Here is a 25681-nt window from a genome sequence, read left to right on the forward strand (position 1 = left end):
ATCGTAGGGTAAAGAAACCAATATTTAATTAATCTAAGATTCGACTACCCATGGGAACATTAGGTAGTAGTTGCTTAGAACTTCTAAAGAAACTTGATACAAGACTGGATAGGTGTAGATTTCTGTCCATGCATATTTCACTGTCATGGTGTGATGCGACCGCATCATTTTTGGCATAGAACCCAAGAGGTTGGAACGTAACTGTATCTCTGTTCAACATTCTTGTTTACTACTTTTATCAATATCGAACCCCAGGATCACTTATTTATCAGTTACCCATTGGTTTGCATCGAAATGCTCTTTCTTATTAAAATTGAATTGCATAAATAGTCTAATGGGATTTGACTCTTGGAATACTTCAAGATTTATTAATTCATTGATCTATGCTTAAATCTAGACCATATTTATTTTCATTTTCATCACTCATGCACATTTGGTCGATCAAGTTTTTGGCATCATTGTCGAGGACTATTTCAAATTTAATTTTCTTTTAGAAATGGTGATTAGATTGAGACCACATTGTCTCTTTCTCTTAAAATCTAATCTTGGTTTGCTTTTCTTTTGTAGGTTGAGCTTAGTGCATAAACAAAAGGGCTTATCATTTTTTAATTAAATCTATTGTTCAAAATGACCCACGAAATTGCCCCACATGTCATTGCAACATTGACTGCACAATTTGCAGAATTAGCCAACACGTTTGAAAATCTATATGGGAGAAACAATACCTCTATTACTCTAAAATATAATCTTTCTGACACTTTTTGTTTTGATTGTTGTGAAGATTATTTTGGTGGAAGATGTCCATATTTATTTATGTCTTGTATTTATTGTAGAGGGAAACATGTATTTGACTATTGTCATTATAATCTTGACTCGATGTTTTATATAGGGGAAAAATTTAGCTAGATCTCATTGAATCATTTTCCAAATGAGCATAAGCAAGAATGTCGGAACCTTAAGACTTCATAAGTACCCCAACTAGATACAAGTGTTATAATTTTCCCTAAAACTTCATGGACCCAACTAAATGCAAGTGCTACAATTTTTACCCTCCATTTAATTTAACTAGTTCACCTACTAACTTGGAAAGAAAGGTCACTAATTCAATAAAAACAAACGTTGTACAAAACTACCTTGAATTAATGTACTAAATTAACCATTAAATATCTCCACCAAAATTTATAACTTCTTTTTATATTTTTTTTTAAAAAAAAACCCACTTTTTTTTTTTTTTTTTTTTGTCAAAATCCTATTGATTTTATGCCAAATCATTGATTGGATGCTATGATAATATTTTTTTCAAACAAAAACCTACTGTAAAATAAAAACTAACACTTTATTAGATGAAAATTACAGCAATTAACTAAGTATAAGGTTCAATTAGATGTAGTTAAGAGTTCAGTAAAAATAAATACAACTTGGGAAAGTAGTTAAATTGATACAAATTGAGAAAAAATATTACAAGCTTTTAGATTAACCTTAGTAATTAAAGAAATTAATGATATTGGAAATAAACTAAAATTTACTTGAAAGATGAATTATATTAACAACAAAGTTGAAGCCCTCATACATATATATATATGTATAAAAGGAGAATCATCTATAATATAATTTGTGTTCATTAGGGTTGGCAACGGGGCCAGGGGCGTCCCCCGTCCCTGGCCCCGTGGGGGAAATTGTCCCCCATTCCCGCCCCCATCCCCGAATGGGACCCCGAATAAATTCTCCAATTTGACCCCATCCCAGAACAAATCGGGGAATTTCCGTCCTATCGGGTTTTTTTACCAACCCTAATGTTCATACATATAACCATCGGAAAAAAAATGAACTCTTGAATTGTCCCTTTCAAGATATTAAAATCAAAATGTTATATAGCTTAAAAAGATACTTTAGTATTCATCATTGGACTCAAAATCTCACAATAAAAAGAAGAGAAATGAAAAAAAAATAATGAACTCTTAGATTGCTTGGGGGTGAAAGCAAAGTGAGTGGAGTTCATTGAGTCATAATATATAATAAGAAAATTATGGTCCCAAAGAATTAAATGCATAATTTAATAATTTTAATTTAAAACTCAACTTCCAAAATGATAAAACTACAACTAATTCTTAATAAAAGTCCTTTACTTTTTTTTTTTTTTTTGGATTCAATAATGTATGAGGAGGGAGATTCAAATCTCTGAATTCTTGATTGATAGTTCTTATTTGTATATCAGTTAAATTATGTTCATATTGACTCAAAAAAATTTTAATTACAAAAATTTTTGGGAGATAGTGCATTATAATACAGTACTTTGACGTGTAATTTTCTACTTTAGAAAATATGTATTGTGATGTTTAAATAATTAAGAGATTGCCGAACTCAAGGAAAATATTCACAATTTCAAGAATATGAGATCGATCAATCTAAGCATACATAATGTTCGAATAAAAAAGGATTGAATAAATAAGTTCATATAATATCTGAATGAAAGATCTTGAAGATATAAAAGTACAGTTAAAGACGTAAATTAATAACTATTATCTATACTAACAATAGAGAACACCTCTAAATGTTGGGACTAGGTGATCTCAACACAAAAAATCAATATATATATATATGACAAAGACAAATTATCTATTTATAATCCAACCGCACGTGCCATCGCACGTGAATATCGCCGTCAAATTAGACTCTGCAACCCGACCCGAACGGCGTTATGATTTTTCCCAAAATCTCTCTCTCTATATTTATCTCTCTCTCCTTTTTTTTTCCTTTTTTAATTTATTTAAAATAAAATAAACATATAAAATAAATAAAAAAAAAATTTGTGGAGTTTTCAGAATCTCCGTCGTCTTTCGCATTTCTATCCATTTCGGTCACAGATCGTCATTCTAGGGTTTCGTTCTATTCATTTTGAAGCTCTGATTTGGATTTTTTTTTCGCCATTGATTTCAATTTTCTCAATCTGAAAAAGGGGAGAACAAGAGGAAGGATTTGATGGTGCAGTTGATGAAATCCGGGAATCGTTCTCTGGAGCCGGATATGGCGTCATTTCGCGACAAGGTACCGGTGAAACTGGAGATCGAGGACTCTCTTGAAGAGGAACATGGTCCGTTCACCAAGCGATCGAAAACGGCGACGACGGTTTCTCCGGTACGTGGACTTGGTTTTTCTTCTGGTTGGTTACGAAGAAATATTGGGGGAGGGGAATTTTTTTTATTCTTGGAACTATTTTGGGAAGTTGAATATTATGCATTTCAACTTCGATGTTGAATATTTGATAACTTTTTTTTTTTCAATATATATGGAGATTGATCTTCTGTATTGTTTTTGGTCTTCCATTTATTTTTGAGGGGCGAGATGATGTGCTTTTGATTGTTGAAGAGTTACGGTTGATTTCTTTGTTTTAAATTGTGATTTTCTCATCAGTTGAAATGATTTTGGCCTTTTTTTGTTTGCTGTTTTTGCATGATCTTGCCGAACTTGAAGCAACAAAGTGATGGTATCGATGATTTTCCTGTACCGCCTTCACAATACAATCCGCTTGATGAGCCTAGTCCTCTTGGTTTGCGGTTGAGGAAGAGTCCTTCATTGTTAGATCTAATTCAGATGAAGCTTTCTCAGTCGACTGCTACTTCAAGCGATGTGGCTGAATGTGAAAGCTTCAACTCTCCATTGAGGAAGGAAAATAAAGGCACTGCCATTCCGGCCTCTACTGACAAATTGAAAGCTTCAAACTTTCCTGCATCGCTTCTAAGAATTGGTGGTTGGGAGGTAAAATCGATTGATCTCTTCTGTTCTTCTGATAGTTTTTTTTAATGTTGTGGATATTAAGTTATTAAGCTCTTGTTTTTTGACAGTATAAATCAAGATATGAAGGTGATTTGGTGGCAAAATGTTATTTTGCTAAGCATAAGCTCGTATGGGAGATTCTTGAAGGTGGGTTGAAGAGTAAAATAGAAATTCAGTGGTCTGATATTATGGCCTTAAAGGCCCACTGCCCTGATAATGGACCTGGTACTCTGAATGTGGTGGTAAGCGCTTCTTATTTTTGCCTAATGCCTTACTTGCTCACCTTCTCTTTTCGAAAAGCATGAGAGTTATATGGAGGACTTCTTGTATTTATTAAATGGCAGCCTATTTTCATTTGTTTTTTCTATAGTTGGCTAGGCAGCCCCTTTTCTTCCGGGAAACAAATCCTCAACCAAGAAAACACACGTTATGGCAGGCAACTGCTGACTTTACTGATGGCCAGGCTACCATACACAGGTAATGCTTTGCTTACCATCTTTGAAGACTATAAAATTTCATGCTTAATCACTTTCCTTTTTGTGATGTACATATAAATTTACTTCTCAATCAGTGGAAGAAAGTTCTCCATATTTACAACTATGGATGTTCTTCATGTCTTTTGTTCTTAATTTTTTTAGTAGAGGAAGCTCTGTTTTGATATTTTCATTTCTGAGATGCCTGAACGAGAGAATTAGATTAGATTATCGTTTCTTTATCCTTTCATCTGAATTTCTTTGAGTGCTGACTGGATTTTCATATCTTGGGTGTATGAACTCTATCTTTGACTGTGTAATTTTCTTTTTGCTGGCTACTTTCCATCTCCTAGGAATTAAGATCATAATGGAAATCTAATTTTGTGATTGTTAGGCAACATTTTCTGCAATGTCCTCAAGGATTGTTGAACAAACACTTTGAAAAGCTAATCCAGTGTGATATGCGTCTTAACTTCTTGAGCCGACAACCAGAGATAGTTTTGGATTCACCTTATTTTGAACGGAGGGTTTCTGTTTTTGAGGATCCAGAACACCAAGCAGAAAATAGTAAAGGATCAATTGTATCTGTTCTGACAGACGGTGCCTCGCCATCTCCTCAGCAATCATCCTTGAAGATAGAACAACAAGACTCTACTTGTACGACAGTAGAACATCATTCTCAAGAAGCGCCATCACCTTGTTCAGGTGACAATTTATAGGTCTGCTTTTTTTTATATGCGTTTTAGTGGATATGTTTTACATACTCTTTATTATTATTTGATTATGTTATTAAAAATTATTGAATTGAATGAGTTAAAAAGTAATATAGAACGGGGGCCCTACAGAGAGAATCTCTTCCCCATTGAAGATATTTTAACTAAGCCAACATTCAAGGTATTTTAACTAATAATTCTAATTTTTTTATAAATGGAAAAAAGAGCGAGGATGAATGAAGGGTAGCCCAGCAATCTACCCACCTTTCACCTTGTCATCCATACTTGACAACAAATATCTTATATAGCTTGTGAGTTTAAATGGATTTTGCTATTAAAAGGAATACATTCTGGAAATATGTGTGGAGAATTTAGCATGCTTTTTCCACGTCATATTTCTGTTTACGATTATATGTATTGGCATGGTTGAATGATGTGTTCATTCTATTTAATTTCAAGGACAAAAGGAAAATATGTCTTTTATTTTTTAGTTCATGAATTCTTGGTGCAAAATCGAGCCATATGCGAAATGTCCTGTGAGTCCAAAAAAATTCACATGGTATCAACATCATGAGTTGAATGGTCAATATTCCTTTTCCATCGGTATATCTTGGTAATTTGTTACTGGAATCTTAGAGTTGTACCCTTTCCAAGGATTTTGTGAAGTATTAGTCAAACTTTTGTTTGTATCCAAAATATCTGTGCCCTTCCTTTGTTATTAATAAAAAAAATGGAATCTTGTGCAGCCGAAGCAAGTGCAAATTTTGAAGTTGGTAGCTCTAGAAGCCCAAGGAATTGGGAACAAATCAAAGTGCCTGGGCTCCACCCATCTATGTCAATGAGCGATCTCGTGAATCACATTGGACACTGCATTTCCGAGCAGATGACGGCGGCAAATCCATCATTTGCCAATCAAGGACCAGAATACCAAGACATACTAGAGGATATTGCGCAATATCTGCTGAATGACAACCAATCTACAACTTCTGATGAGAAATCTCTTATGAAAAGAGTCAATTCTCTCTGTTGTCTCTTGCAGAAAGATCCAACCAATACCACCACAACTCAGAATTCCCTGTTCAACGATGGAAGTCGTGGCGAAGGACCCGATGGTAGGAAGAATGATAAAGTCGGTAATACATTGAGGGGCGATGTCAAAGCTTTTGCAGAGGACGTAAAAGATAACTCAGGTACTAAGCAGGCAGGCGGTATGTCTAGGAAGGATTCATTTGGTGAACTGCTGTTGCATCTTCCTCGAATCACTTCTATCCCGAAGTTTTTGTTCAACATCTCAGAAGAAGATGGTGAGAGTTAAAGGCTGACGGAAATGTTCCTCCTCTAAATTGCTTCAGAAACAGGCGTCGAGATGGTCTAAAAGCAGATGAGAAAGTCTTGATGGGATTCTGAAATATATATTGATGAAGAATCCTGTATGTGTAATTCATGTATTTAGGCAATTTATGTATGTCTACAGCTGTTTTAATTCTTTTCCAAGTAATGTTATGAGACGAGCCCACCCTTACATAAGTTGTAAATGGAATATCCTTTGGTGAATCAATCTATTTTAGGGTTTATACAACTTGAAACAAAATTAGCTACAAATTTTGCCTCCTTTGCACGTCCAAAATGTTCTTTTTCAACTTCTTATAGCTGATAAATAGAAGAGAAAACATCATATGGCTATCAAATTGAGATACCAATCAATATATCCGTAAATCGGAGTGTTTACTAAGATTATCGGAGTGTTTACTAAGAATAATCTATCCCTATAGTATTATATTATAAATTATCATCCATTAATCTCAATATGAATATCAATATTTATAGTGAGATCTATCACTTGGTTTGGAAACAAGAATAATTCAAATAATTTTGATAAATTTTTTTATTAAAAAAATATTTGTTGATATCGATATTTTATTGATATATCCATGAAATTGAACGATCAAAAATTAGTTGAGGGGAAACTTTGATTAACTCATAATGTGCCTCATAATGTGCCACCCTGCCTTTCCATTGTTCCTTTTGCTTTATAAATTACAGATCAACTTAGATTTATGATACTTTGATCCAAGTTTTTGAGCAGTTTGAAGTGGTTGCAATATATGAAGTAATGGTCAGGTTTGAAAGGAAAAAAATATACAAGATCCATTTGATAACCATTTGTCTTTTTTTATTTTTTATTTTTTAAAAAAATTAAGTTTATAAATACTATTTTCATTTTCAATTTTTTTTAACCAATAATTTAAAAAAACAGCCAAAATCTGAAACTAAAAAGAAAAAATAACTCTTAAAATTTTGTTTTTATTTTTAAAATTTAGAAGTCTAACTGTTAGTGTTCAAGAAAAATGCAAATCATCGTAGAAAATAGATAGGAAAAATTTTCACAAACCAAAAATAAAATGAAATGATATCAAATGGCACCTAAGTGTTGTGGTTAATTTCAAAATTAAGCTAGAAAATGCAAGATAAAATAAATGCTTATGACTTTGATAGAATAGATATCAAATTTTTTGAAAAGACGATCTCAAAAATTGTAAAAGCTGCATATTTTACAAACCAGTGCAATTTTTTTTTTTTTAAAAAAAAAATCTTTCTTTTAAATTAATTTATAACGTTACCAAACACTAGATCACTTTGATCACATAATCAAAATCTCAAATGCAAACCAAAGTGAACTAACACAATCAAAATTTTCTACTATTTGGTACCATCCAAAACATGTTAAAAGATTTAACAAAAATATAAAGACAGACCATATTCACTAAATTAAAACCAAACACCAAAAAATACTAACTAAATCTAAATTTTTGAAATAAAAGAAAAATTTAGCTATATGTATTTTAAAACAACTCTCTAACTAAACATCCCTATACTTAAGAAGCTTTCAACTTCTCAAAAGAGGAAGAATCGAAAAAGTCAAAGGAGTCCCAAAAAACCTGTAAAATCCAAGAGAGCATTAAGATTTTTATCAAGGAATGGTATTGGAAACTGGCTCAACATTGGCATTTTGAACTAATAAACTTGATAAGTTCTTATATATATATATATGAAGTCATCGAGTCAAACTAAAGAGTAGAGTAGGTGGCAATAATATTCACAGTTTTCCACACTGAAGTGTTTTAAAATATTTACAAAGAGATGGGTATAAAGTGAGGGGGTTAAAAACTCATTCCACCATCATTTGTACAAAAGGAAAAATAAAAAGTTCACCTCCCAACAATTGTTCTTCAATGTTATTGATATGTACACTTGGGATCTTCCATCATGTCAATCTGTTTGCAGGGATCAGGAAGCTGTTGAATGAATAGCAGTATCCGGTAACATCGCTACGGTCACTATAAAATATTCACACCCGACCGGGAGACCGTATGGGTTCAAAGATAAACCTGAATTCAAGGTCAACCTGTCAGTCCCCATGTCGGAGATCAAACAATCAGTTTGATCCACCCTACCGTGATCACGCCAAGGAGAAGGTGGTGATGGCTTCACGGTTTGGTGTTCAATGTGGACAATCTGCCCAACAATGTAGTTAGAACGAGTTAGGAGATTGTCTGCAAATAAAGCCACAGATTCAGCAGACAGGTAGTAGTTGGCACAATTACGATTGATTGCCTCGTAATGCCCAGCTGCATTCCGAACGAATGCAGCAATCTCGTGGACTTCCATCCGACCAAAAGAAATCTTTTCCTTGTTCGCCTGTATGATGGCGCAATTCAATTCAGTAAATCGCTCCAGATTACGTAGAATCTGAACCCGAACTTAAACGAACAACATATACAAACAGTGGTTCGCATAAACAATTCTTAAAACCCCTTCTAAATTCTTTAGGTAGTAACTAGGGAGCTCATAAAGGAAGTTTACCTGCTTCTCGAGTTGAAGCTTTGCGTACAAAGTTTTAACAAGCTCTTTCTTTTCTTCAAGTTCTTTGACGAGCTGTACGTTAGTAGCTTCAAGCTTTGTGTATTTCTCGTGTTGTTTGACCAAAATTCCAACTCTTTCAGCTATAGCCCAGATACATTGGCGGAATTCATTTGTACCATCATTATCATTGTCACTGCCAGAACTAATAGAATTCTAGATTAGTTTCATTAATCAAATCAACTGACAAAACATTTCATAAAATGGATACTTGCACAAGAAAATTTCTAGAACCCAGAATTAAAAGTTGATGGAAAATAGAAAGAATAGCATTGATTCTTTTCCTTAGTCATAGAAGAAAATAAATCTCATAACTAGGAGGATTCTTGAGGAATCTTATATATATAACCGACAATATGTCTACAAAAGTCATACTTGTTCAAATATCAGGAAATTGCCTTCAAACTTCAAAATTCCGTATGATAGTTTGCCCATTTAATAGTAAAAGTAAAATTAATATTGCTCCATAATGGATTGAGAAACCAAATATGTTGGATCAGATTTGTCGTCCAAGAATCCACTATAGTGCTAGTGCATTTAAAAATACATGAAATGTTTTTAAGAAAATTTTGAAAGAGCAGAAATCCGTTCATTTGCAGAGAAAAGAACAACAGAATACAAGAACGAGGTGCATTTGATCCTCTCCTTTTAATGTGGGAGAGGGGAATGGTTTGGAAAGCAGCAACTGAGCAAAAATCAAAAGTAGCTTACTTGGCTAAAGATTGAGCTAAAATGCGCAACGAATTTGCAAAAGCAGCCACTCCATTCGGAGCAAAAACATAGGATTTTAGTCTTTCAACATGGCCCCGCATTTTCACAGCTGATGTACGAAGTGCAGTATACTCTGAAGCCCTACGAGCAGCTGCGCAAAGATGAGTTTGAGCTTCCTCTCTTGCTTCATGCAGACAATTCTCCAAGTCGGCACAATTCATCTGCAAGGATGGATAAAGAAAAATTTACAATGACTAACAAAAACCTCACAAGAAGATCTGCATTGACGGCATAAGAATTATTGATCATCACAATGAAGACGAAAATATAAAATATAGAAAACCACTGTTTCACAAATCACACGTATGGTAGAAGTAATCTTGTGCTTTCACGGCAAGCAATCCAGCTCACAACTCAGAAACTGAAGACTAACAGTCGACAGAAAACTATGGTAGGACGGGGAGCTCTTTATGCTCCTTTCATTTCATACATCAATGAAATCTGTTTCTCCTCTAAGAAAAACAGAAAATCGTGGTAGTTAAAAGGAGATATCATTATTGCCTCATCGGTATATACCAGGAAGCCTATATTGAATGATAAACTAAGATTCTAGATGCATTGAAGTTTTTAATTATTGAATATCACATAATTCATTCACTTCGCAGACAGCGCACAGCACATAAGAAAATCGAAACAAGCGGTTTCTTTTTTTTTAAAAAAAAAAAAGGTGTTTCTATTATAAAAAAAATGAGGCTCAAGGAAGTTCTCCGAAACTTAGTGCAAGGGAAAAAGACTAAGGCCTTTTTATTAAATTCACAATAGAAAAATGAAAATGTGGATTGATTATATATAAAATAATAACTTTTTAAGTTAAGAAATTAGAAGTTTTCTAAGAGAATGTTCGAAGAAAAGAGGATTTTTTTTTATTTCATAATTTCTTCACATGGGGAGAAGTAAGAAAATCTCGTGTGCCACTGGGGCATGAGGCACGCAATACAGTGAGGGCACCCTAGGGAGCTTCTCGGCGCTAGCAGTGCTTTTTAAATCAGTACAGCAAAAATAATTTTCTTGAGCAAAAGTCTACTTTTTAGTAACAAAAACGTTACATATAACAAAAATTCACCTATGAGGGTAGTGAAAAATCATGAGAAAGCTTGACAAGACAAACTTTAAAATAAAAAATAAAAATAGAACTGATCAGCCTTGTCCAGACTACTTTGACTAAATTTATTTTTGGTTCCTTGAACTTTGAGGTTTGTGTCTATTTGGTCCTTGAACTTTTTAAAATACAAAACTTTAGAATTTTTTAAAATTTTACAAATTTAATAGACAATTGAAAATTCATGGTTCCATGAAACATAAAATTTGATTTTATATCTATTAAATCAATTAATTTTTAAATTTTCAAAATTTTCAGGAATGTATTAACATAAAATTGAAAGTTTATGGACATATTTGAAAGTTTTAAGGACCAAATAGATACAAACTTCAAATTCTAGGGACTAAAGTAACCTAAAGTTTAATTCAAATACATCTTATGGTGTGTTCAAACGTATCCATATCCAACTCCTAGCTAAGGATTAGAAGCCACAGGCACAGTTCCAGAAAGATAAAGCACAGGGACAAAAGGTAATCACGAAGTACTTAATTCCTCATTTTCCAATAGGAGGATAAAACTGATCAGATGGACGTTTTTGCTACAAGCAAGAAAAGGTGAGAGAGATAACTCAGATAAGGTATCCTCGAAACACAACCACGCTGCCGCTGAAGAGCTTCACAGCTGAAAAGTATTAAGGACTATAATAGTGTTTTTGAAAAGTAGAATAGTTTTTTCTTTTTTGGGTAAAAAATTTCATTGATAAATATGGGATAACCCCAAGAAAAGATATTACAATAAAGATCTCCAATTACTAACTAAAAACGATAAACTAAAGTGAGTAAAAGGATACTTTAATTTACACCAAGATAAAGCAGTAAACATAACAAGATCTAAAAACCGAGCAGTAGAAGAGCAGGTATCATTAAAAGGTCTTCCATTCCTTTCACCCCATAAGCACCAAAGGAACACACGAACGAAAGCCAACCAAAGCACCTGCTTAATACCACCAAAGGGATGACCCACAAAAACGGAAGCCAAAACATCGGGAATATTATTAGGACAAGTGAAGGACCGACCAAAAGCAAGCAAGAGAAGATCCGAAAAGCTAGTAGTAAAAGAACAATGGAAAAAGAAATGAACCGGCGATTCAGCATGTTTATGACACATATAACACCAAAAGGGAGAGAGACATAAAAGCATAAGGCACTGCAAACAATCAGAAGTATTGATGGCACCCCAAATGAGTTCCCAAAGAAAGATTTTAATCCTCTTGGGATATTTATCCTTCCAAATCACTAAATAGAGGTCAATCAAAATCGAATCCATATCACTCATCAAATCAATCGTAAGAGATTTAATAGTAAAGCCCATAGAAGGATCAATAGGCCACAACCAAGCACCAGGTGTGGAACGTAAGTGAACAGATACCAGATGAAGAGATAATGAAGTCCATTCAACAATCTCCAACTGGGTAAGATTATGACGGAAATTCAAAATCCAAGCAGAGGTAAAAGAAATCCAAGCGTTGGCAAGAGCAACCTCAGGTTGTTGAACAAGACGAAAGAGCCTGGGATAATCATTGGCAAGGACACCACAACTTAACCAAGAGTCAGACCCCTTATTTTGGGAATAGTAGGATTACTAGTAAATATTAGGATAAGTATTAGAAGGGGTAAATTAGTAATTAGATAAGGAGTTGGTTAGGGCTTTTGGTTATAAATAGAGAGAGTAGATTGAAAGGAGATAGGAAGAATTTGGTGGAAATTTCCATTGGGGAATTTGGGAGAGACTGGCCCTCTCGAAAGGCTGGGGTTTATCTTGTTAGTTTGTGAGTTTATAGCATATTTCAATACATTTTCCTATATTTCTATAATTGAATTGTCCTTTAGTTTTTTCTATATTTTCTAGTACTATTCTTGTTGGGAGGGTTCCTAATAAATTGATATCAGAGCCATTCTTTCTTGGAGAATTGTTTTTGCTATGGATCGTGGTCAAAGGCTAGATTCAAGGCTGTGGGAGATACAAGAAGAAATAAAGGCAATACAACAAAGGATCAAGGAGTCTCTGCAAAGAGATAGAGAAAGAGAATAGAGAAGGCTGGCAGACACCCAAATAGAGAAGGAAAACCTTGTTTAGAAACTATTAAGACGAGTTCGAAGAGTGGCTGGAAGGCGACAATCGTACCTGAAAACACCTTCGAAAAAGTAAGGAAGAGTCAATCGACAAACCAAGAAGGAAGGAAAGAAAGAGGTATCACCGGGAAAGACAAAATCAGAACAGAGACCTAAGATCAAACTTGTTGAAAGGGAACAATTTCAAAACAATAAAAAAGGAGGTAAGGATCAGGGAGTCCGAGAGAACAAATTCGATAGCACATTCAGGTAGAGAATGAATCGAAAGGCAAAGATGAATAGAGAAAGGAGAAACATACCGGCCAAAAGACAAAAAGGCAAGTGGAAGAAGCGTCACAAATCAGCAGGGTCAGAGATGAAGTTTCTTAAAAAGCACCGATATAAGTTCCAAGAAAAGCGAGAGAAGAGATCGGGAAGGTATAACCATGAAGGAACCAACGAAGGAGATCACTACCAACGGCAAGAATGGGTGTGGCGAAAGAAAAAGTCTCGAAGAAGAACTTCCCGACGTGGTGGCGTACAGACAGAGAAACGACAAGGTACAAACTTAACTGATTGGACTTACTCTAATAAACGAAATGGCAAGCAAAGGACGGAGAATACGCGGGCGGAGGATGGGTTGAAATGGCAAAAAGTCAGGCGACGAAATCATTTCTGATCATGCCAGGAGAAGAAAACGGGAAGGTGAGGAGGACGGAAATAATGTATATGGCCAAAGAGGACAAGCGGCGGTGGTGGGAGAAGAAGACGTGTAAACGGAGAGACTATTCTCGGGAAGAGCAGATGTTGTGCAACAAAGGTCAAGGAGCAAGTGCACGAATGGCGATCGTCGGAATGCGGGTGGCAGCGAAGAAGCAAGTAAGGTGGGAAGTCTTCACGAAAGATGGGTCGGGATTTGCAGAGGGAGAGGGAAGACCATGGGCAGAGAATAAGGTTCGAGAAAAGGAAAAAGGGGGTGAGATGGAAGAAGAATTTTACCCACGTCATTTGGAGGGTGGGACCAACGGTTGAAAAAGGAGGCCACATTGAATTTAAGAGCCTTTTTGGGCTGAGTAAACAGGCCCATCTATTCTCGTATATGAAGAACAATAGAAGGTTAGAAAGGTTAAACACGTGTAAAAAAGAAAAAGAAAAAGAGTTAAGGAAAGGAGTTAGGGATATGGCCTGTTCTGTCATCCAATATGGGCTTCAAATGCAACAAAAAGGCCCAATACATCAACTAAACAATTCGAGACCAGAGAACAGAAAGATTGGCAGCATTATTTTGGGTTGGATTCACTTGAAGCTAGTTGCTATCTTTAAGGAGGATGAGGTATGGGCCCAAATGGGGCTGGACCAACATGTGGATCATGGGCCTAGCCCATGAGATGAGAACTTCAAATTTAAAGACCAATACAAATGGCTTGGAAATTTGCCCAGAGGTTTGCAACTTGTTAATTGGGGCCACGTACTTTGTGAGAAGAAAGAAGATTATGCAAGTTTATGGGGTCCTTGGCTGCTTATTGGGCCAAATCCAAGTGCATTAGTTAAAGCCCCATGGCTTTTCAAAACTGAAGTGAGGGGAAACTTCAATTTTAAACACAAAAACAGATGGCGTGAAGGTGGGCTCGTTCACATGTCTAAAAAAATTGATTGTGGGAAATTTTGTGTTCTTGGGCTGTTTTATGGATTGAAGTCAAGGGAATCAATGGAAGCCCATTTTGTTTTTGAGACTGGAAGAAAATTGTATATGGAGACAGGGGCATGAAAAAAAAATCTGATCTTAAATTTTAATTTTTGTTTTGTGTTTTGTAAGCACACCTTGAGGACAAGATGTCTTCGAAGGGGGCGGAGTAATGTAAGACCCCTTATTTTGGGACTAGTAGGATTACTAGTAAATATTAGGATAAGTATTAGAAGGGGTAAATTAGTAATTAGATAAGGAGTTGGTTAGGGCTTTTGGTTATAAATAGAGGGAGTGGGTTGAGAGGAGGTAGGAAAATTTGGTGGAAATTTCCATTGGGGAATTTAGGAGAGACTAGCCCTCTCGAAAGGCTAGGGTTTATCTTGTTAGTTTGTGAGTTTATAGCATATTTCAATACATTTTCCTATATTTCTATAATTGAATTGTCCTTTAGTTTTTTTCTATATTTTCTAGTACTATTCTTGTTAGGAGGGTTCCTAACAGAGTCATGCCAGAAAGATGTAGAAGATTCACTACCAATACGACGCTGAATCCAATTGGCAATCATATCAGCAAAAGTACAAATATATCTTCAAGGAGCTATGGAAGAACCACCAGAAATAGGCAAGGGCCAAACACAATCAATGGAATAATATTTAGCAACAATGAGCTTCCTCCATAAAGCATCATGCTCAGATAGGAAACGCCAAGTCCACTTTGCACGAAGAGCAGAGTTTCAACATTTAAAGTTACCAATGCCAAGACCACCCAAGCATTTTGAAGATTATTCTATCCAAGATATTTGTCTTAATTAGAATGCGTTTTTATTCTCTATGTAATCAAGACAAGTGTTTAGTTTGTTCGTAATCTTTGAATTATTGTATCTCATATTGGAAATGATAAGGGTACTATGGGGGTATCAACATAGTTGAGATGTCCGGGTGCACCTACTGATCCTCAGTTTTCAATTTTCAGTTCTTGTTTGCTTTGGTTTGATATTTTATCTCTTTGTATTTTGTCTCATTAGAGCTATTGCTCTTTTCATTATATCAATGGAAAGTTTCGTTTCCGTTTAAAAAAAAAAAAACAATGCTAAGACCACCCAATAATCGAGGACGCTAAGAAATCACCCAATTCATATTATGTAAGCCTCCATCACCTGGACTAAATCTGAAATGAAACAACCAAATCCCTAATTTTGTCCTAAAAGCAGTTGTTCCATTTCAAATAAGCTACATTGACAAGTTTTGCAAGCGTTGAACCAAAAGCTATTGGGTTAATTCCCATTGGTAAGCCACCACAAGCAACTGGCACATTCCTTCCCTTCCCCAATCCGGTTTGGGAAAAACCCATGAAATATCAAACGTTTCCATTAACTGATTCCAGCAACTACTTTAAAATTTGCGATGATGGAAGAGATAGCTCTCCTCCCATTTTAAAATTTAAGCAAACTAAAGGAGGCAGAATCAACTAACAAGTGAAAATTTCTCTTCCGTAATTTCTGTCCTTTTTTATAAGGAACATATAATAAAGAAGTTCATTGACGAATGAAACTACAAAAGAGGTTAAAAAGGGAGGTAACAACCCCACCAATCCAAAGGAGTGAAAAGACTTCACCAACTATTCTTCCGCAATTTAACTGTTCTATTAAGATCTTAGGAACTGAAGACCCCACAAAAACGACTTCATTACTAGGAAGCCCTACCTCACAATTGCCAAAAATTCATCCTAGACAGTGGAGAAACCCTCCAGGACTTCAGTGACCAAGCAAACCCCTGCCATGGTATCTTAACATCCCAAACAAGAATGTCTGATAGAGAGCAATTCAATCTTCGAAGTCTTATCTTGAATTGGACTCTCAAAAATAATAATAATAATAATAAAAGTTCAAAAATTATTTAAAAATTAATAAATTGAACAACCAGAGAAGCCCAACAAGTCATCTAAAGTTTAAGTTGCAGTTTCCTAGGTCTTCTTCCAGACAATTAGCAATAGACCACTCCTAAGAAATACCCAGCAAGGAATGGCAAGGATATCTTTGCTCAGAACCACCTTCCCACACCAATGATCCACCCCAAAAAATTAGTATATAAGAGGGCGTTTGACGGGCAGAGTTAAGTTGGTAATTGTTATAGGAGGGGAATAATTGGGAGAATTGACGCAAATAACGAGGTGAGAAATGTGAGTTAGCCGAATAACGAGGTAATAAACCTCTTTAATTATTAGTGAACCAAAAGGTGGGTTGGTTTTTTAACCCACCCAACCCAACTTGGGGGACCAAACGCCCCCTAAATGATCCACCCAAAAAAGTAAGTATATAAAGTTTCCTAGTATAAAAGAAGAATTGAGATCGAACCATACTTCCATTTTGTAGATATTTCATCAAGAACCGTCACTAGTTATCCTTATAAACCAACCAAAATCTTCAGCTTGTCTTGCAACGAGTATCGCGATCGAATGACCTCTCTCAAACTCTCCAACCGCAGATTGAGCTCATCTAATCATTTTGCAGATCTCAAGATAGCAAGACTCCTTCCTCAAATGCCAGCCCAGGTAAGAGTGGAGATGATTCAGGAACCTAAATGGTAACCGCTTAACTGGAATTATCTCACCTTGACAACAAATATTGAATATTCTGACACCTTCTCTCAGCTAGAAATGGTGATTGAACAGACAAATCACCAGCATCTATCCACACCCCAGGAACAAGAGTGGAGTAAACAAAAAAATCCATTATCATCGAAAGTTATATCCAGATTCAAAAGATTGCTTTTTTTTTTAAATGGAAACAAGCCTCTTCTTTTAACAAATTCCCCAAGAAAGCTAAATTTTGATCACAATTACAACCATTGTAATACTATCAATTTAATATGCTTTAAAGAATCCCTATTATAAAATTAGTAAGGTCGAAACCCTAATATAAAATTAGTAAGGTAAGGTCATCTAACGAATTGGGTTCAGAATCAATATTTACCTAAACTCCATCCACGTTCATTTGTACACTGTTTACGTAAATCAAGACTGAATCATACCAATATAGAAAGGCTAGAGGATCCGTGCGTATCAAAAAAGAAAGGAAATGGTTGGATGGATAAAAGTGAGAAACGTATGAGAGGAAGCTATAAATCTTTAATAGGCGATCAAAAGACCCATGGCCTATAGCAGAGCCTAGGTCATAATTTGTGGAAAAAAATAATAAATAAATTAGTACCTGAGATTCGTCAAGAAGCTTCCTACTAGCTTCCAACTCTCTCTTCAGTACGGCAACCTCCTCCAAAGCACCTTTAAGTTTGGTTTCAGTTTCACTCAACAGATTGGTCTTGTCTGCAAGCGCATTTTGCAACTCCAGCAGAAGGTCATTCTGAAGATTAGATTCCAAATTGGGATTTTCTACTGCTTCACAAGTTAAGACATTCAGAGATCGAGGCATGCTCTCAGCTGTGGAACTGTTCGTCAGAGATATTCCCATCTGTCCTACTACTTTATCTCTCACATATTTATCGTTGTCTTGAAATTCTTCACGATTTGGTTCCATCATTGAGGAATCCAACTGAGGATTCTGGTCACCACGGGAATCCAACATATTTTCATCAACTGCTTCTCGCACTCTACCAGGCTGTTCAGCAAAGAGCCCCAGCTTAATATCCAGCGAATTAGAGATGCAAGAAACCTCATCCATTGGCTCTGTAGTAGATATACAAGGTGCAGGGGCTTCTGGACCACCTAGGATTTGTGGCTTGCAATCATCACTCTTTACAGCTGAAACTGAAAAATCAGACGCAGCATTATTTGAGAGATTTTGACCCCGCAAATACTGATCTGACAGTCTTTGTTCTAATTCTTTAATGCGTCTTTCATATGATTCACACTGCATTTGCTTAGTTTTAAGCATTAATTGAAGTTGTTTTCCATATTCATCTTTAAGACGCAAGGCTTCAGCTGTTTTCTCAGCAGCATTCTTTAATACACTGTCAAGTTTGCTGTCATCGATTAAATCATATTCAGAAGAGAACGAACAGATCGTCGCTACAGCAGAAGCAAGTTCAGCTTTCAATTTTGCATTTTCAACTTCCATCTTGCTGGTTCCAGCAATCTCCATTAACTCAGAACCTTCAACAAGCTCCCCAGACCCATAACTCTCAAAGGTATCCTTCGAAATTTCTTCAGCCTCAACAGAACTCAAAGCTCCAACTGACTTTATAGAGGAATCCTTAGAGACTCCTTGCTTCTCATTCTTCCAAGGGAATCCTAATAAGTACTCGGGAGCGTAACGGTCAAGGTCTGAAATATCAACATCAATTAAACGTTCATCATAAGGAGATATATGGACATCACACGGGTTAGGAATATCATTTAATCCCATGGATTCTATTACATCTCTTGGAAAGTATCCACCATGTTCCATCAGAAACATCTCACGTCTTCTAACCTCATCCTCCCTCTTTCTTGCAAGCCTTTCAGCCATTTGACCAGCCATACCCATGTAAAGCTTCATGCAAGCTTTCCTTCTCACAACTTCAGAAAGACAAGCTCTATAGGCTGGACCGATCCCTCGCACTAACTTTAGGTCCATAAATAGGTCATCCTGACGCCCCATTGCCTCTTTAAAAACAGGAAACTGTAACTTGATATCCTTGATGATGTAAGAGTTATAAGCGATCTTTTGCATGTAATAGTGCAAGAAGTTGTTCATTTGAATCTTTTTATCCTTACAAACATCAAGTAGTCTGGAAATTGCACGATCACAAGCTTGCATTCTTGGCAGATGATTTTTGTCATGGACATCATACATAGGACCTAAGGCCGAAACCGCATCATGAGGGCGAAGCGAGGAAGATAACTGACAAGATAAGCAATCATCCACCAGTTTCTTTACAGTATCAACATCTTTGCTGCATTATTATGCACAAACAAACTTTAGAGTCCTTGTAAACACACTTAAACAAGTTTTTTTTTTTTTTGGTGGGGGGGTTGTTAAAAACCATGCTTGTTAAGAGAGAGAAATGGAAGAACCTACAGGGGAGCCCAAGCCTAACCACAGAAAATGACTCCAATTCAAAAGAACAAGATCGTGCTCATAACTACAAAAAGGCATAATGACCAACGTCCACAAGGAAGTGTTAGACCTAGCTACCTCCCAAACACACTTCAACAGTTAATAACAAGCGTATTAGATATGTAATCATGAACAATATTCAGATTGTACCAAATGCATGAATAATTAGATTAAAGTAATGAATATCACCAATCTAAGAAAGAAGTGACAAACATAAGCGATAAGTATTGAATCCACGATGAAAGGATTGAGGGGGGAGGGGGGACCTAGTGACCGACGTCCACGAGGAAGTATTAGACCTAGCAACCTCCCAAACGCACTTGAACAGTTAATAACATTGTAATAGACATGAAAACATGCAACAATTTTCAAATTGTACCAGATGCATGAATCATGAGATTAAAGTAACTAACATCACCAATCTAAGAAAGAAGTGACAAACATAAATGATAAAGTAGTGAATATACGAAGAGAGGACTGAAGGAAAGAGAAAAAGGTAAAATTTTTAATTGGGAGGGGGAATTCACACGCCAAAGACAAAATCAGATGGCAGTAGTATGGACGATCAGATGTTTGAGCTATGGCAGAAGTAAATAGAAGCTAACCTCAAGGACTGCATTATACTCTTTTGATCGTTGATATACCGCTGATGCTCCTTAATATTCAGTTCCAAATTTTTTATAGAAATAGAAGCCCGGCTGGAAAATAAATCCTCAACTTTCCGCTTAACCTCGTTAAATATCTCCTTAAATTGAAAAACTTTGTTCTCGAACTGGCTGTGAGAACTGCTGCAATTTTCTGCTGATTTCCGCAAACTATCTTCCTTTACAAAATCCAGTAAGCACTTGCGATTGGCTGTTTGTAAGGCAGGATGAAGCTTAACAGCCCTCAATTTCTCAATGTCTCTACCCAAACTCATCAACAGATCAGAATGAACCCGATACTGCTGTGAATAACGCTTCATGAAGTCAGTGTAGTTCTGAGTAATCATTTTATAGTATTGATCCAAATTACCCCGTGCAACTTCTAAAGCTCTTTCTTGAATCTTCTGCTCTCTCAAAAGCTTCTCACAGTATTCATATTTCATCACTGTACTACTATATATCGTATGAGCCTTGTGATAGTGGTAACGAAACTCACGCTCATAAGAAGGCAAAGCCTTCAAAGCAGGGTCTGATGCATCATCTAAAGGATGGGAATCTTGAGAAGAGGAAGGTGATGGTGGTTCAACAATATCAAGGATATCAATCTGCTCCGGTGGAGGTGGCGGCGAATTGCTTTGTAGCCTGGACCGATCAAAGAGAAAAACTTCCCGATCATCTGCTGGAAGCTTGTAAACTGAAAGATGTCGCTGTGATTCAAGTCTAACATCCAAAGAGAGAATAACCTGATCATTGCAGTTAATCCCAGTGACCGATTCAATCAAGCGCATCACATCCTCAACCAGCATACCCTCGTGACAATCAAGCTGAAATGAATGTCCATTTTCAGAAACATGAACCAGCAACTTGCCGCTGTTTCCACCAGCATCTGTCACGCTGGAGCTCATCTTATCCACAACGAAGAATCTCAACCACAGGTTGCAGGTCGACGAGATTAGGAGGCCAAATTAAACCCTTCTTTTTCACAAAAACAAAAAGGGGGGGGGGGGGGGGGGGGGCGTCAATCCCAAAAGTGATGATACTATCTCCGTCGTCTACGGCGGAGGCACGGCAAAGGTAAGTCAAATCAACCGTTCTTCCAGATTACATTCCTCCCTTTCGGCTAGACTTTAGGCATTAAAGCCTCAACCCTCAACTAAAATCTCAAATCACTACTTCACTGCTAAAGTAGCCCGATCTAAAATCCCTAAAAAAGTTAATACCATCTACAAAGTTTATCAACCTTCAAAACTACTCAATTCTAAACCAACCCCCACAACCTTCAACCAATAATCCCAATCCCCAGCAAGTAACCACGAAGAATTAACAAAATCAACTTGATTCCAACGTCTCTCTCCCAGTCCGGAAAAACCCTACTAATCGCCGACCCACCCCCCACAAAATCCGACGCGAAAACCAGGATTTTAGCCGAATATAACTTAATTTCCGTCCTGATTCCCAGACTTCCTCAGATGAACACGAAAAAAAAGGAACGAACCAGCGGATCAAAACCAAAAGAGCCTAAACTGTAGGGTTGAAGGAAACGACCAACAACAACAGAAGAAGATGAAGATGATTAGAAGCGATAACGTGAGGAGAATGATGAGCGAGAAACTTGATTCTTAGCATAAGACAAAGCTTCTACGAAACCTTGCAGCCAGCAATGTGATGATACTCGTTATTAAATATATAAATATATATATTAATATATGAAGATGAAATCTACGGTTTTTTTGCGTGTGTGTTCCATAATCTTCAAGGAAATTGCTTCTGGTTCTCTTCTTTGGCTATTGATTTGAATATTGCAAAACCATGAATTAAGGACGGTTCTTCTATGGCGGTCACCACCGTGAAGCAGGAAAGCTCTTCGTCTTCCTCTTTCTCTTTCTTCAAAGTCTCGACGTACGAAACTTGAATGAAGCGAAGCAAAGCAAGCCCAGGGGCCTCGCTGTCGCAATGGTTTATTGAAATTTGGAAATTCTAATCATTTTGTTAAAATATAATTTATTATATATATATCATATATCGTAAATTCAAAGTAGTAAAAAATCAACAACAAAAAAATATCAACCATAGTATAGAAATCACATATGGACTTGATGTTTAACATAAAACATATATTATGAGCGCATGTATCACAAAACAAGAAATCTAAATACAAAAATCATCATCGTTTATATAAAGTAAACAATTATATATATCACAATATATATATCATCATCGTTTATATTAAACCCCCACCATCGACCGGATCTTCTTGCTTAGCTCCATCGACTAGATCTGCCCAAGTCCGTGCGTAGTTCTTCGGAAGCTTCGTCACGTTGTTCGTTTGCTCGAGCCTGCACCGCCGTCAACTAGATCTACCCAAGTCCATGTCAGATTTGCTCGCACCCGGTGCTGGAAGCTTCGCCTCGCACCACGTTGTCTCACGTCATCCATCTACAACCACGTTGTCCTCTGCTCAAGCCCACGCTAGAACTGCTCGTGCCCGTGTCGAAGATTCTCTCCCCCACGCTGGCGTCTACCGCTTGCAGCTCACACCGTTGAAAGAATAAGAGAGAGGGAGGAAGAAGGAGAAAAGAGAGGGAGGAGGAATAAATAGGTGTAAATTATGGGGGGGAAATATAGGAAATATATTATTAGGGAGAGAGACTATATGCATGGGGAGATAATATGCATGGAGGAGGGGGTATGAGTGAAGGATAGAGAAATAAATAAACAAACAAATAAATAAATAAATAAATATAACGTAAGTGAAGGCTAAATTGTAAATAGCCACTGTTATTAGTGAAAATATGGAAATTTAGGTTTTTTTTTTTTTTTTTTTACGTAAAAATGAAATGTTCAAGATATTAACTTAATATATGCCTATTCTTTAGGCTTTTTATGTAGAAATCCCTAATTTTTAAAGACAACAACAAAAAATCAAATGGGTAGGGTAATTTTTAAGATTTATAAATAAATTAAATTCATGGTTAGTTTACTAATGTCCCTGTGTAATATATTTTACAATAGAAACTAAATCGTTTTAAATTTTAAAGAACAATAATTAAATTGTTATTTATTAAAGTTTAGAGACCCCACAATCCAACCTTATAAATTTGGTTAAATTAAGAATCAAAGTCTAAACCAATCACATAATTAAGTTAGGGCTTAGGAGGGTGGTAATTTAGGGGAAGTAGGGTGGTAATTTAGGGGCTTTTAACTTAGTTAAATTAAGAATCAAATTATAATTCAACCTTCATGTGGTAATTTAGGGCTGTTAACTAAGTTGCTGACCTAATGCGATTGACTTGTAGTCTTTCCTTGTGTGTTGGATCAATGGAATGATAGTCTAAATTCCAAAAATTTTCTATCAAATTAACTTAAAATTTTTATTTTGATTTAATCAAATACTTTTAATTATTGTCGTTTTTTTTTGTTTTACACGTAGAGGTATGAGAATTTGAACTTTCGACTTTAATAAATGACTATATGCTAATTACCACTAAACTAGGTTGTCTTTGACCAAAAAAAAAAATATTATCATGTTTTTTATTTGACAAGCTATGTTTTTTTTTTCTCTTTCAAACTAATTGTTAGTTCAATGTAACTGTTAGTTTATTGTCTTGAGGCTTATGGCTAAGTAAGAACAAAAAGTACCATATGTGAGATTTTTTATAGGTTAAACATGGTTTATGGATCATTTATGAAGTTTGATAAAAATGTGAAAATTAAATTGAAATTTATTGGTACTGAAATCAATTTATAAGAACTAAATTGAATTTTTTTTAAATGATAGAACTAAATTAAAACTAAACATACGTTATAAGAGCATCATCCAAGGTAGTTAAGGAAGTATATAAGTCTATAGGAAAATGGGTTGTTATAAAGTTTGACCTCATATTTGTATTATTAATTGAAAATGTTTCTTGGAAAAGAAAATGCTTTTAAGTTTTTTTTAGTATGGATTGGGTGACGGATTTGAACCATGAACATTTTGATCCTAGTACATATATATGTCAGTTGAGCTAGCTCTTATTAAACTAAGTTTGTTTGTTCGTCCTTTTTTTTATATATAAATTAATGGTTAAATTGTTTGTGCTCATATAATTTGAGCATTGTGTTTACTATTTATTTAGTATCTATTTTTTAAAATGGTCAAACTTCATGTTTTTTTCCTCTCTTTTGAATTGTGTTTATCTTGAATATCTTTTTTTTTTTTTTTTTTGGACAATATGGATATTGGAAAGATCGAACCTTATATTTCAAACTTCAAAGTTGATAATACAAGTCTATGTCATTAGAGTTATACTCATGCTGAAAGTGTTTACCTTAATAGTTGGTTGTGTTGTGGTTGATACCCTAAATCTCGTGGGTCATGTAGTTTGTAATTGTAATGTACAAATAATTTATTTATTTAATAAAATATGCAATATTTTATTCGACGTTTAGTAGCATTAACCCACGAAACCAATAAACTAACATTCAAGGTTATCTTCTGTAGCTTAAACATGTATGTAGAGACATACAGGTGGAGCATGTTTAAGTGATAACCTAAATGGTCTGTAGTAGATGAATAAGGTTGGATACCTTATTCTGGTAACACTACGAATATGACCCGCTTTGTAGATGTTACAATTGTTGTAAAGTGCTACAAATGAACTGATCCTGATAATTCATATAGAGACATGTGAGCAGGGGTGTTCTATACAAAAAGGTTTGTATAAGACCGAACCACGAAACGAATAGTCTCATTATATAATGTCGTTAATAGTATAAACTTACATTTCACCATGATGACCATGGATGACATGACCTAGATCCTAAATGAGTTGTGAATTCTTGCCTATGAAGGCGCCTTTTATTTGTATAGGTGAGAGACGTCAAATTACCGACTCAATGAGCCTATCATTTTGGAGATTCATCTAACTGGGGAGCTGGGGACACAACTACACAATACAAAAATTTTCTCCTTCCCTAATATTGGGGTAAGTAGATAAATTGTTCCCTTAAAGGCTGATTTCAGGACTTGAACAATGTGGCTCCACATCCTCTCTTGACTTGAGAGGGGTTTGGTCATAGTTTGACTATGACTTATTGTTCATTAGAAGAATCAGTGGTACTTAAGGAATTAAATGTAATTACGATGGTAAAATGAGTAATTTTGGTTAAGTTGTACTTACGAGCAATTTGTGAAGGGTAATCGCATTGTTGACTGATTATATTCAATGGACACAAAAATATATTTATAGTGCGAAAAGTGTAGCTGTCGGTTTTTAGTAGAGTGACCGACAGTTGATGGATGTTGAGTAATTTGCTTAAAGGAGTTTAATTAATTATTCAAGTATCATTAAAGTTTCAATCTACAGTTTCATAAGATCCCCTTTGTAACTCAACTGAGATTATTGAGAATTAAAGTTTGATTAATTTGAATTGTTCAAATTAATGGAGGAAATTAATTATATATGATCTAATTAATTTAAATTAATTATATATGATATAGTTAATATAATGTA

The 25681-nt window shown here is 35.6% G+C and overlaps 2 protein-coding genes across 6 annotated transcripts; one reads left to right on the forward strand and one right to left on the reverse strand.

Moving 5' to 3' along the window:
• Positions 1–2692: 2692 nt before the first annotated feature.
• LOC120080162 (uncharacterized) lies at positions 2693–6562 on the forward strand. The gene is made up of 6 exons (XM_039034730.2): positions 2693–3135; positions 3472–3756; positions 3843–4016; positions 4145–4251; positions 4642–4952; positions 5707–6562. Exons 1-6 carry the CDS (start codon positions 2980–2982, stop codon positions 6273–6275), a joined length of 1602 nt encoding a protein of 533 aa, XP_038890658.1. The 5' UTR covers positions 2693–2979; the 3' UTR covers positions 6276–6562.
• Positions 6563–7968: 1406 nt separating this feature from the next.
• Positions 7969–22169, reverse strand: LOC120080519 (autophagy-like protein). Of its 5 annotated transcripts, none has more exons than XR_016530213.1 (7): positions 20148–22149; positions 17698–19378; positions 11542–11684; positions 11320–11372; positions 9593–9813; positions 8825–9017; positions 7969–8659 (listed from the first exon to the last, which is right to left on the reverse strand). XR_016530213.1 is itself a non-coding variant. In XM_039035203.2 (5 exons), exons 1-5 carry the CDS (start codon positions 21089–21091, stop codon positions 8249–8251), a joined length of 3450 nt encoding a protein of 1149 aa, XP_038891131.1. In that variant the 5' UTR covers positions 21092–22169; the 3' UTR covers positions 7969–8248. The 5 variants fall into 5 exon arrangements, 3 of the variants coding, with proteins under 3 accessions (XP_038891131.1, XP_038891130.1, XP_038891133.1); XR_016530212.1 differs by having other exon boundaries at positions 8825–9026; XM_039035203.2 differs by lacking the exons at positions 11320–11372; positions 11542–11684 and having other exon boundaries at positions 20148–22169.
• Between the last annotated feature and the right edge of the window lie 3512 nt (positions 22170–25681).

This window comes from Benincasa hispida, chromosome 6, assembly GCF_027475165.1.
Source record: "Benincasa hispida cultivar pf3 chromosome 6, pf3_genome.v1.1, whole genome shotgun sequence".
Lineage (NCBI taxonomy): Eukaryota > Viridiplantae > Streptophyta > Magnoliopsida > Cucurbitales > Cucurbitaceae > Benincasa > Benincasa hispida.